The sequence below is a fragment of the Haliaeetus albicilla genome, chromosome 4, assembly GCF_947461875.1.
Source record: "Haliaeetus albicilla chromosome 4, bHalAlb1.1, whole genome shotgun sequence".
Classification (NCBI taxonomy): Eukaryota; Metazoa; Chordata; class Aves; order Accipitriformes; family Accipitridae; genus Haliaeetus; species Haliaeetus albicilla.
In genome coordinates this window covers 29,445,381-29,459,495 of record NC_091486.1, presented here as the reverse complement: position 1 = coordinate 29,459,495, position 14,115 = coordinate 29,445,381, and the positions used below count along the sequence as shown (strand labels likewise).

At 37.3% G+C, this 14,115-nt stretch overlaps 1 protein-coding gene across 5 annotated transcripts in view; it reads right to left on the bottom strand.

The window, feature by feature from the left end:
• The window catches only part of PARD3B (par-3 family cell polarity regulator beta), a 433,796-nt gene that overhangs the window by 400,065 nt on the left and 19,616 nt on the right, over window positions 1-14,115 (bottom strand). For all 5 annotated transcript variants that reach the window (XM_069781654.1, XM_069781655.1, XM_069781656.1 and 2 more), the window contains exon 2: window positions 5,244-5,345. In XM_069781654.1, the coding sequence (XP_069637755.1) occupies window positions 5,244-5,345 (102 nt within the window). The remainder of the gene's footprint in view (window positions 1-5,243; window positions 5,346-14,115) is intronic.

The following is a 14,115-nucleotide window of genomic DNA, read 5'->3' as shown; positions in this document are numbered from 1 at the left end:
GCAGTGCTGTAACTCCCCACTAAGAGAAATTCCCTCAGAATTCCACAGCCATTTATTTATTTTTGAAACTATTTTGATACTCCTGCCCACTTGCCTTGCTATTTTGACTTCATTTTACTGTTTTTCAACCTGCTTGTAGAAATCATTTTCCTCATCACCTCATACTCTTCAGCCACACCTCTACTTACCTAAAGGTTACTTTAGTTCTGATTTCCTTCATGAGGAATTCAATGGTTGGAGGGATCAAAAACTGTTCAAAGGTGGAATTACTGCAATATAACTTAATTTAAATACACACTGCACATTAGAGCATGCCGTTACTTTCACAGCCAGAACAACAACACTGAAGGTCTACAGAGTCAAACACAGGTCAGAAAATAACTGCTGTATAACGCTACACCCAGTCAACCAGCCAGTACTCCCAGTGACTAAACCTGCCTGGAAACAATGGAAAAAGTTCAGAATCCACCGACAGAAGACACACCTGTCAGGTACTTGAGAGACACTTTCTTGTATAATTACATCAATCTTGAAGTTTATATCTGCTTCTGAATCCAAACATTTTTGTCATTTTGCTGAAACAACTTCTCCAAACCAGCCTCACACTCACAATAACATCACTGAAACTAAAGCTACCTGCAAAGACCTCTGTCAGAAGTAAGGTTTAAGAGAGTTACTTAGCATCCTCTACAAAAACACCTTCAGCCAGATCTTCAGCTTCTTATCAGGAGCATGCATGGACCCAATAACCATTTTGAACAGCCAGCAAATGATTTCTCTAGTATTTGGACACCTTCCAGAAGACATGTTTTCTCAATATTGCATTTCTGCTGGTAGTGAACTGAGAAGGAAAAAAATCATTGATTTTGCTATTTAGTATTTCATTAAATGCTTAGCTAAAATAAGTATTTGAACTACACTTAATTCATACCATTTACTTGATAGCATCATTAGAAACACTGAAATGACAGTTACAGTCCCTACAAATCTTGAAACAATGTTACTGTTTCAGCATGTCATGATGTTGCTTTGTGTCCTTCAAAAGCTTCTGCTGCTGTTAAAAAACACAAGTCACCTATATTAAGAAAGGAGATACCCAAGCCAAAACTACTTCTAAGACCATATTGGCACACTGATATTTCAGTATAAGCACAATGCCCACCGCAATCATATACCCTTTTTTTTCTTTACACTCCTAGAAAAAGAAAAACCACCCGCCACACACACACACACACCACCATCACCACCCCCCAAAAAAACAACAACAACAAAAAAAACCCCACAAAATACCCCCACTCTATACTTAAAGCAGTGGAACTGCTAACAAACAAGCCTCTGGAGAGGTTAAACCTACATCACCTTCTAGGATGACAAGCCTAGATCTTTTGCCAGCAGCACCAATCAGGAAATCGTATCTTCACGTAAGTGTTCAACAGCTTTGTTGGCCAAATTGTAGATACTGCAATACTGCCCCTGCAAGCATAGTCTTACCAAAAAACCAAACAACAACAAAACAAAAAAAACCAGCACCCTGACAGCAGACCATCATTCCCTACTTCAGAAAGGCTCTGCTGATAAACACATACCAGTAAGCACATTTTGCTTGTATTATTTAATCCTGTCAAAATATGAAAGTATATGTTAGACACGTTAGAAACTGTATTTTCCCTGTAGACTTTTATATGTATTCAGAAATCAGAACTGTTCCGATCTAGGAAGTTATTAACAGTTTAAACTTCTCCTATAAGCTAAGCAAGTTTTAACTTATTAACACAAGGCTTCATTACATCTTTTTAGTCTCCCCAGGTGTTTGTGAGTATTTGAAAACATGACTCCATACAAAAATCAGAGGGAAACCTAGATGGGTACATTAAGCTTATGCATTTAAGACACGTGCCAAGCACAGGCTCAATGTACACAATGATATGAAGGGAAACATTCTGTACTCATATTTTGCACAGCATAGAAGTTTTCTTAGGGCATTTTCTTCCTCAAGGAAAAAAGTCATTTCAAGTGATAGAGATCTGTTAAGAACAGCGTACAAAGAGGACTCCATTTATAGTTTCAACACATTAAAAGCAGACAATTTAAATAGCAAGTTTTTATTCAAATGACAAAATTTTGGTTTTTTTAATTAATTAGATCCATCACTCAGAGTAATCAGGACATGAACCACTCACTAGGTAACTCAGTGAAGACAAATTATTTTAAAACTATTTAACGCTAGCTTTGACACCCAATTCAGGCCACAGGTTATTGCTGAGGTGGTGGCAGCAAGATGGGCTCTCACCATAAAGAATTTCCAAAGCATTTTCACAACACATGTTACCAAGCACATATAATACTAATTTAGACCTGTTTTATACGCAAATAGAACAAGCCACCCTCTCCAACATGCACAACTGTGCGGTTCACAGCAATTAATATCATTCACTATACCGCCTATTCGCTGAATTTTGATGAATTTTAAGTTCAAGAGGAAACCATGAAGTTAACATAAGCAGAGCTCAAAAACATTGCCACTTCCAATAACGTGCATTACGCATCCCAGTGCCATCATTTCACAATGTTGGAAACTGACAATTTATTCCATCTTTTTGTTCCCTCTCAATCATTTACTGACCCACAACAGCACTTGCTGCTTACCTCATGAGTAGTTGTGCCTCCTTAACAGCCTATTGTTAAGGACTGTCAAAAGCTTTTGAAATTCCAAATAAATTATATCTGATAGCTCTCTCTGATTCACTGTCTTGTTGCCACAGTGAAAGAATTTCAATAGATTAGCAAGCACGTTTTCCTTTGAAGAAACTGTGCTAATTTACTGCTATCAAAGTACAATCTAGAGCAGATTAACCCTTAAAAAAAGCATCAGCTAGTTTCCCCTGCCACTAAAGAAGAACTTGATGGTCAGCAATGCCAAACACACCTTTGGTTAAAGGCACTGAGGTTAAATGCAACACTTATTTTTATATAGAGTGACTGATTTCATGGGAGACTGCATTACAGTCTTGGATGCATAGGAAAGGATGACAAGGTCACTGGAGCAACAAAGCTGTGGCCTATTAATTTATCATACAGATAATCATAACCAAAGAGAATCAGTGCACAGATAAATGTACCAAAAATTCTTTCATGTATTTAGGGACTTTAAACAGCAAATTAGGTATCAGGTCAATTAGATCTAAATATCTCCTCCCCTTTTTGCAAAGCGTAAAGATCCCCTAGCCAATATTCTCAGTATGGAATAGCACTGGCGAAGGCTCAAAGGCTAGCAGGCCACAATAAAACTATTAAGAATATTTCTAAGCCTTTTATAGGGCCAGTTCTTTGTTACCAAACCTTTGAAGTAGGTAGTACGGACATGCTATGGCCCAATTCCACTCTCAAATAAAAGAATTCTTTGACCTCTCAACCAGCAGTCCCCGTACATGATTACACGATTCTCCCCTAGTTCAATCAAAAAAACTGAGTTGTTACTGCAGCTGCTGCTGTTCAGTAAGTCTTACTTATTGCTATTTCACCAAAGCCTTCTGAAGAAGAGAAGATGGCAGTGATGCATCGCATGTAATTGAGACTTCACAAGAAGAGGAATCGAGGAGTTTGCTGTATTCCTAAACCGCCCCAGACCACTTCAGCGAGTAAGATCACAGTTTTCCAGCGGTTTTTCCTCTAGGCAGCCTCAGAACTACAGAGTTCCACCTAGCACTGTTATAACAGAAGATGCTTAAACCTACAGCTGTGTGTGAACTAGAGACTTCATCAGCAACACATATTTAACCAGTGACATCCACCAATAAGGATGTACAGCAAAGGCTTTGGCGACAAGTTAAAAACTGGATGGTATATCAAATATTCTGCAAACTACCGCTTATATTTGCATAAGTGTTCATGTATCAGTACTTCAAATAGAGGAAATCCTGGGGGGAGATGTTAATTTTTATTCACTGATGAGACCAGTAACGCATTTCCCTTTGATGCACTATCTCATTTTATGGCATCTTATGCTTATGGTCTTATCCTTTATATACAGGTGTCTCAATCCTCAGAACCCAGTCTTTAGTCTCCAAACACTGGAAAAACACTACTGGAAAAAAAGTCTTAGGGTGTTTTAAGTAGACTTGCAGTAAATATGGGCAAGCAAGAAAGACAAGTTTGATAAAAAAAAGTATACCAAATAGAACTCCATTGTTTTTAAAAATTCCCATGCAAACTACCATAAAATGACACTGAAGTATGCCTTAGACAATTTTCTAAGGTACTGAGAAACAGCATCCCACTAATCTTAAGCAAAAAGTGTTGCACTTTATATAAAGTCATTGAAGAATCAACAACATACAAAACTAGCATTTCTGTTTGCAATATACAAAACTATTTTTTAAGTCACCAAACATATGGCACTGTAAATAGACAATGCTATTTGTCTGAAAGTACAGGCATATACCATATTTGGATCTTCAGTTTCAAGTCACCAGATATATTTTTTCCTCTGATTTTATGAAGAAAGAAAAAAAAAAACCAGCAAAGTATTATAAGTTATACCCCTCCTCCTCTATGCTGAAATAAGTCACCAATTAGCATCCCAAAACTAAATTTCCCTGATAATTACAAAAAAATTAAAAGGGGCTTCTTTGCAGCTACTACTTCTCTACCCAGAAAGGAGATCTATCTTATTTGAATTGAAAGTTAGAGACTCATCGCTTTTAAAATTAATAACTGGCCTGCTTAGACTTTCAGTAGCATATCACAGGAACTCCTCCTGAAATTTAATGCAGTTAAAGCAGCTGTTCTTGTCATTGCAGGATTTGACTGTTTATTTTGTCACACATATTCAACCATGACATTTGAATGATTCTCAAAAACTTAATTCTAAGCAAAGGAAGAGATTATAAAAGATATTTTAAGTGGCATAAAAAAAAAAGATGTCACGCAAAACTCGCATTCCTTCACCGCTATTTTCATACAGCAATAAAAAGAAACACAAAACTGCTTGAAAAGGTTAAGTCCTAAATCAACTGCTAGGCTCCTCTGATAATCTTCATTGCTTTGGTCATGCTCCCTCCCCCCCCCCCCCTCCAGTTCTACTCCAGAAACAGAGAGCTATAGCACCTATGGGCAGATGTGTTTAATTTACAAATATTTAACACCCACTTCACCTGCCAGATGTCCAAGAAATAAGAAAGTAGCATTAGTTATTTAAAAAGATACAGCAAAAAGCAAAAGTAGTATTTTCATCCCAGCTCTACCTTATCTTTGTCTTCCACAACATCTGCCAGCACATCATCCGGGTCCAGGATTCCTCCATCTGTATACTCCAGGTGGTGAATATTTACCCAGGAAGTTGGATCCTGTAAGACAGACACAAGACTTCTTAACTTAACTTTGCAATGGTTTTTAGTGCCTTCAGACAAAGCACCTTTGTATCCCACCTGCTTCCCACCCATTTCCCTTTTTAATAGTGAGGTAGAAACTTGGGGCCACTATCTGAAATTAAAACTGAGAGAATGAAAGCTACAGACACATAACAGGACAATACCTATAGAACACTATGCAAAAGGTCTTTAAAATGTACATTTCCATTTCCTTATCATCCTTTAAGTTAAATAGTTAATAAAAAATATGGAGAAATTAAAGTTTTTTCATTTTACAATAGTTTATAGTTGCAATATTTGGGTTATTATCAGCACACACACATAAATATACATATGGACATGCACCATTCCTGACAGTTTTGGAGTGGAGGGGTATATATATGTATTTATATATTTAAAAGACACCCATCATTTCTTTCTCTGAGGAGGTAGGTCAGGCTATTGTGGCAAAAAACAAATGAATACAATTAATAAATCCCGGTTTGTTTTCACAAATAATTGCTCTCAAATTCCAATGTAACACTGTGTACCATATTAACAGGGATCATGTTAGTTTTCCAAAACTAATGCCTTTCTCATATGTTATTAACTACTTCACTTTAATAACTGGGAGCTTAGCCATCATTCCACTGACCCTGAAGCCAAAAGGCTCAGACAGAGTGCACTGCTCAACAGCAAATTCTCCCTGACATGAAATACAAATCAGGGAGCAGATACACAGTCTGTAACCACTGCCCCCAAACCATACTAGCTGCCCAGGTACACATAACTTCCCAGAGGGACAGGCCAGGCAGTAATGTTTGAATTGCCTTAGTTACCATTTGAACATTTATCTTATTAGGGCCAGCTATTGTGGTTTAACAAGTACATGGCAGCTCATCAAGTCGTAGCAAGATGTTTGAGTACTCTACGGTATCAGCATTGATAAATGTTGGATTGGCACATCTTCTACAGGACACTGAAGAAAGGAAACATGCTTAGTTAAGATTACAAAGAATATTTGAGTCCTCCATCAAATATTATGGAGACTGGCCAGCATATGCTAAAATTAAGGATCAAGAAACTGGCATGCACACATGTAACTTTGATAAAGGTTTCAGAAATGGACAAAGAGCACTGATGTGCAATATGCAATCCCAATGATTCCATTTCTATTACATCTATATTTCCAATCACTTCTTCCTTGTCAAATCTAATTAGATCACAGTTCTTGGAAGGAAAGTGAAGCACAATAGCCACACTATATAGACTAGCAAGTTCCTCATCTCTAGTTTGGATATTCCCCATGTAATGAAGTATCTGAGAAGTAGGGATATTCCACTCCATATTTATTTATGAACATTCTATAACTACGGCCATCAAGTCATGAAGACAGCAGATAAATCAGTGTAATTCCATCATAGGTACAGATGTGGATCAGTTGGGTTAGGCCTCTCTTTTATTGTATCATCAATAGACAGCAGTCAAAAAACAAACTGAAAAACCTCACACCACAACCCTAGCATTACCAACAGATAAACTGCTGGTGAACAAAATATTTTTCCTGGTTTGACCCATCTAGCTTCCACGGTTCAGTTTCAATTCTTCCACTGAGACATACTGGTGTGGGCTGGGGTAGGGTTAGTTTTCTTCATAGTAGCTTGCATTGTGCTATGTTTCAGATTTGTGACCATAACAGTGTTGGTAACACAGGGATGTTTTGGCTATTGGTGAACAGTGCTTATACAGCATCAAAGCCTTCCCCATTTCTCACACTGCCCCTCCAGTGAGAAGGCTGGGAGTGCCCAAGGAGCTGAGAGGGGACCCAGCCGGGGCAGCTGACCCCCAACTGACCGAAGGGATATTCCATACCATACAACACTGTGCTCAGCAATAAAAGCTGGAGGGAAAGGTGGGAGGGGGCAGAGTTGCGTGTGCAGCTTTTGTTTTACCTATTAAACCGTCTTGATCTCAGCCCATGAGTTTTCTCACTTGTACCCTTAAGATTCTCCTCCCCAGCCCACCGGGTGAGGAATGAGCAAGCAGCTGCGTGGGGCTTAGCTGCCTTAGGTTAACCCACAGCCTTTTTACCCCCTTGTACTTAACCCTCAAACAAGTGTATCTAAGGCACGGTGTGGCTGAATGACAACCACCCAATTAAGCACATAAAAGCATCTCTATTTGTAACACGTCTAATCTGTAATTTACCTCTAACTACAGTTATTTCGTTTTGCACTGAAACCACCCATTTGTGAAATAGCAAATGTTTGTTCATTCTGGGCATCAGGTGTTCAAAATTACAAAATGTACGAAAATCAATTAACATGCTTTTGTCTCTGCAAAGTGATGAAGTGTAGGCAACTATTACAGCTCAAAGCTCTATTTTAAAGCCCATGGTTTAAGTATTTTTACCATAACCACAAAATTTTAAGATGAAAAGGCAGAGAGGAAACATATCTCTGTGCAACAAGCAAGCATGTTAGCTTAGATCAAACAATTTACCTAATGCAGAAACCTTGTGAAAGAGTGTCACTTGACCCTACCAATAAACATACAAAATATAATTCTCTCAAACTGGAATGCATCAGTAGCTACAGATGTTCCTCCTGAACCTTTTAACTAATGCAATCACAAAAGGTTTTCATAGTAACACTAAAACAGCATACTTGAAAACCACTCCTCTTAAATAGACAAACTTCTGCAGCTAACATTTTTGTCTGAAGATATTTTAAAACCTGTTATATGTATTGTGCTGTTCAAGTGTCCTGTAGACAGAATAACGCTGATGTGAAAAAAATAAACAACTCATGGAAATATTTTGCTTTCAATGTTTGCTTCCATTTGTGATTCAGTAGCTGTGCCAACCCAGATGTGTCATTGACAAAGAAACAAAGAAAAAAAAGAGTGTAAAAGCTCTATTGTACCAATAGAATGCAGCAAGTTGGCAGGAAACAAGCTCAAGACACAGAGCCACCCTCAACTACATAAATTCTTAACCTTCCTTTTACTTTGGGCCACAACAAATACAGTAATTTAATGGCTTTGTTAGTGGCCATATCAAAAGAAAGTAGACTAAATCAGTCTGAAAGAGCAGAAGATGCCATTCGTCACCAATCTTTTGGAGCAAGCGTGGCCAACGTTGGATTCTTTAAAAGAAAGGAATGACAATTGACACTGAAATGCAAGAACTAAACCAGAACAGGATTCACGTAGTTTCCTTAGCAGAAAAATACTTCTTAACAGTCTAGATAGTGCTCCCACACACTCTATGACTCAGGTACACACAGCGTGAAGCCACTATGACCTTTTGATCTCAAGGACTCCCCTGTAATTACAGTAACTACCAGAGACTACAACCAGACTGAGTACTTGCTGTTTAAGAAATACAAAGGTGAAACTGGCTTCTATTAACTTAACCAGAACTTCATCCCTGAAAGTTAAAACAACAGCTACTAAGGGGTGGGGGAGGGGGGGGATGCTTTTTATAGACTTGTTTGATAAAGCAAATAGTAACTACTCCTAGATAGCCTAGGTGGAGGAAATTCCCTCTGCAGAGTCACAGAAGTAACAACAGTTCATCTGACCAGCAAAATCACTCACCCATTCCAAAAGAGATTTCAAAGTCAGAGAACATTTTCTGTTTATTGGATGAACTCCAAACACTGCCATACACAGGATATAAAGTGTCTACATAAAAAAAAAAACAAACTGAAATCTATACAGCAATTTCTTCTGTGCTTCTTTACTCCCACCAAGAGTCCAGACAGCTTCAATAAATAAAACACCAATATTTTAGCTGGCTCGCCATACAGAAAAAGCCATTAGCTACTAGCAGATGTAGGAGTTGAATATCTTGAGTCCCAAATAGCATTTCATCCGCACGATGAGTAGGGGATGGACAGTAAGAGGAGGAAAAATGAATATGCATGCATATGCATGCATACACACACACGTTTCACACATTTTTTAGAGCTGAAAAGGAGTAGAATAGGCCTGAAAAATAACTGTGGTACATCCAAGACACAGTCATCACTGGAGAAATCAAAACTTTCCTTAGAAAGGGATGGTCTTTAAGTTTCTAACATTTTAGTAAGATATGACAGTCACAAAGAACATCAACACTTCAGGTTTCCATATATTCTAAAACCACTAAGCAGGAGACTGCATTTCCACAGTAACAGAGTAACTTTATAAAGTGTATCACTGGAGTTCTTGCAAAACAGACAGCTTTTCTGCTTCTAGAGTATTTTCTGAAAGGTCTGAAAGGAAAATAGGAACCCAGTAATAGAGGTGATAGGCTGTTGCAATGTTATACATGTGAAGGGTTGATCCCAGCTTGCATATGTTTGCTTCAATGAAATAAGACTTCTTACCTGTTGAAAGCAGAAAATGCTGGAATTTTAAGTTCATAAATAATACAAGATATAAAATTAAACTTATCTCATTTTTGCTCAGGGAAGGGATTTGATTAAGGACATAATTACTGAGAAGGCACTTGCTGAGAAAACTACCAAACAAAGCAAAAAAGTGTAAGAACTATATTCTAAAATGCTAGAACAACTTTTTTTGTTGTTTTGTTTGTTTTGTTAACTGAAAGGTTCTAGTTTTCTACTTTGAGATTAAAGTCCTTCTAATGAGTGACAGTGTCTAGAATGATTCCTCCCAGTATCTTCTTAACCATCATCACTAGAAGTTCACATGCTCAAGAAGAAAGAATTAATTCTGAAAAACAAAAGAATGAGTGTCTTGTAAAAATAAAACACTAACAGCAGCCTAGAAGGTATGGGCAGCATTCAAGTATGGTTATTGTCTATCTTTGCTCCTAAATGCTCTCCTGTTAACAGGGTCGTTAAGGAGAAAACACATCTACAGGTTCCAAAAAATCTTAATGGCAGGAGTGGGGAGAAGTTCTCTTACAGCAGGGCATTTAACTCTTATGCAGAACTTTAGCTGCGGTATACAACAGAAACATCTAAATATGTAAAGAAAAAGTATGAATAAGTTACCTGATATAATACATACCAGCACTTCCCAAATGAATATTGAACAGTTACTCTAATGTGCATTTTACCTTAGGGCTGCAAGTCATGTTTGTGTTTAACATCAAGCCACTTAAAAGCTGTTTATCATCATTTCCTTTATGTGTGGGAGAACACCTTAGGAATTACTATGCAAATATTTACCAAATGTTAAATTAAAGCCAGGTCACATGAATGCACAAGTGCGACGGAGGCAGAAAAGCGACATAAATTTTTAAAAGTGATTTTGACATTTGTGTTGTCACAGAATCCTAACTTAACTGTTGCTACCTCATGCAACATCTTCAGTGTTTAAACAGTCTAAAATAGGTTCAAGAATTCTTCTATGCATTTATTTTCAGTCAACAAACACACACTCAAGTGAAATACTAATCAGTCTATAATTAAAAGACACTCCCATTTATTGTTAGTTTTTTTAATACATCTAAAAGCACACATTTTTAATGTATCAAAAGCTTGGAGTACCATCTTGATTCCTTTTGTTCCAAACTCAAATAGGAAAGTGTCAGTCTGCTCTTCTGAAAATGAAAGCAAAATACTTTATAAATATTGCAGTTCATATAGCATATTTCAGACTGTTAATGAGCAAGAGAATCCTAACAAGTTTAAATACATTTCAGCTGGCCCATCAATAAAATAAACAACACTACTTAATGATTTTGCAATTAATTATTGTTTGGTGCTGTTATTTGTTCTGCTGTGCAGAATGCATAAAATTAATTGCAATCTCTATCCTGGAATTTTTAATTTAAATACAGTAAAGATAGGATGTACTGAAAAACTCAGTAGAAAAGTAGTAAGAGACTCCTCCCACAATTACTTCTCAGGCTGGTATTTTAGAAGCACCTCCACATTACTGCTTCATTAAAGCAAATAAACGTCAATGAAATACAGCATGAAAAAGGACGTATTTAAAAAATGGAAATCACATATGCCTGTTCCACATCCACAGCAACAGAATAAATGCTAGGTCAAAGTTGGGGGAAGGATTGGACTCTGGCTACGTTGTTTCCTGTCATTTAGACAGCATAAAAATAAGATTAAAACACTCATGCTCACAACATATTTCCTGATGAAGTGAATATTTTAGGTTGAGGTCAGTAACAGAAAGATATTCTACCATTTAATTATTTTTAGATTGTATATTGCAGTGTGATCTATTACCTCCCAATATATAAGAAGTATTTAATGATTTCTATAAGCATTCTAAGGCTACATGATGTATCATTATCCACAGCCACACAGCACTAAGTATTAGTTACTCTCAAACCTCTGCATGCGGAACGGAGTACAAAAAGGGAGTTGGAGAAGAACAGATGGATGAGATCGGTCACAGCCTCAAACTTCATCTCTAAATGTATCACTAAATTAGACCAGCCTCTAGCATTTTTTGTTTGTTTACCATAACCACCTCCAAACAAGGCTGAAATGGTACTTCTATAGCCAGACTGCATTTCAGTTGCCAGCAACTGGGCTGCCATCATCATCTGTAGTAGAGGTGGGGCTCTGGTTTTATGGGAATATGAATACTGAGTTCCCAAAATCAACAGCTGATCAGGAAGCAAATGTCTGCATACTACATATTATCACTGCTGGTTGTTAAATACTCCTCAGTCACAGCAGAGGGATTTCTCAAGAACGATCTAGAGCTGAATGGTTAGATATCGGCAACAAGAGAAGGTACATGCACTTGAACATCCTTATACAACCCAATAAAAATGTATCACACCCCCGTCCTCCTAGCAGGCAAAGAACTACATTCATAGCTGTGAAGACAGCTGAAGTAGAACTGTATCATTTCTGTAACAATATTGTATGTTGCAGAGATTACATTTTTATGGAATAAAAGCAAACACAAGAAGCTTCAGTAAAAATCAAAGATAAACAGCTTTCTGCACAAGAGATTAAGTCTGTTCCAGACATTTACTGAATTTAGCAGATCCTAGCACTGACCAGATCCAAATAAGCCTCCCTATATGAAGGCCAACTGACTATAAATCAGGTCGTCTTTTCACAAACTTCCAAAAATAGAGAAAAAGCAACATTCAGGTTTCACCACTCAGGAAGCTTCCAGGGTTTAGTTTGCATTACAGTACAACACAGTGAGTTACAAACCCACATTTCTAGGTGTCACTGTTGAAAATAAATTCTTACCTGGAATTAATTGTCTTTATAGCTCTATAGTTCAACTCCATAAAGTTAAACAAGACATTTTAAATCATTTCTGGCTAGAATTTCAAAAGCAGCAGAAACCTTCAAGATAATACAAGGAATAGAAAAACATTACAGCACAGTGAGATAGTAAAAAAGATTCCTCATGTATTCCATAGTATTGTTGTTCTCCTTTACCAAAACTCTGAATCTGCTTGCATTAGAAGTGAAAATGCTTTAAGATGCTAGAGAGAAGATAAAACTTCTTTATATCCCTCTACCAGCTGAAGTGACAGACGTTCTCTCAAGTCGGTAATATTCAAGAAAGATCTATACTGATTGAGCTCAAAGACAGAAATTATAGGTGAGGAGAGGGCAAAGGACAGAAGGTAGTCTGCTCAGAAAGAAACTGCTTTTAAGCATCCAGCAATAAAACTATGGAAAACACAGAAGGCCATACAGTAGAAATAGTCCAAGAAAGATGACTGTAAAAGGTGCTTCCTAATCTGCCTTCCAGATAAAACAAAGTACTATAAAAATAAAGCCACCTAAGAAAGGATCTTAAGAGCGGAAATCTGGTTTAAGGGGCAGGAGAGGTGGGGAAGTGATAGAGAACAGAAAGAAGTTAATTCCAAGCAGTCAAACTTCTGAGTACATACAAGACAAAGTTCTTCACCTTTACCAGTAAATTTAGCAGGGCTGACTAACAAGCTTTCAACCCCCACACCAAAACATAACTTCGCCTCCCTTTCCATAGTATTCACAACAGCATGGGTATTTTCATTTCAGCTGATACAGTTACAGGTATGTAGCCCTGACACTGTTCTTTACCATAAACCATGAAGTGAAGCAAACAAGAAATGTAAAAAAAAATTAAAAAATTTAAAAACCATAATATTGACAATAGCATCATTTTAAGCACTGTTTGCATCTGTCAGCTTCCTACTAGGAAGGCATCTGCCAATGAAGAGACCCACCTCATAGCTGTTAACACTCGTAACTCAGCGAGAGCTGCTCGCTCACATTTCCCTTTCTGCAAGAAGAGGTCCAATTAAACAAACTACTTCAGTAAATGCTTTTGAAAGTATAGGCTGTATCACATGACTGCAACACATTTAAGTACATAGCTGAAGTAATCACAAAGACCTCACACATTTCATCAGGCTAAGATAGGACACCACTGCCTGCTACATGAGGGCTTCTCAAAATGAATTTTCACCTAATAGTAACTTAAGCAATCTTAGACCAATTACCTCAAGAAAATTAAAAGAATACTGGATTACAACATAACTGTTGAGCATGGTATCGTCCTAAAAACACCAGCAGCCAACTCCTATCTAAAATTTCTCCTTAGTAAGCCTCCCTTATTAATTCACAAACAACAGTTACAGTGTACTGAACTGTTTCAAAGTTCAAGTCAGACTCTCAAAACAAAACCTAAGTATCTGCATGCATGAAGAACATATAGGAAAAAAAGTAACTGAAGAACCCTTACATGAGTACATTTTTTTTAAAAAGCAAAATGTTACCTGCAAATAAGCATCAAGGACCATCTTTTCACAAGGATTAAAAACACA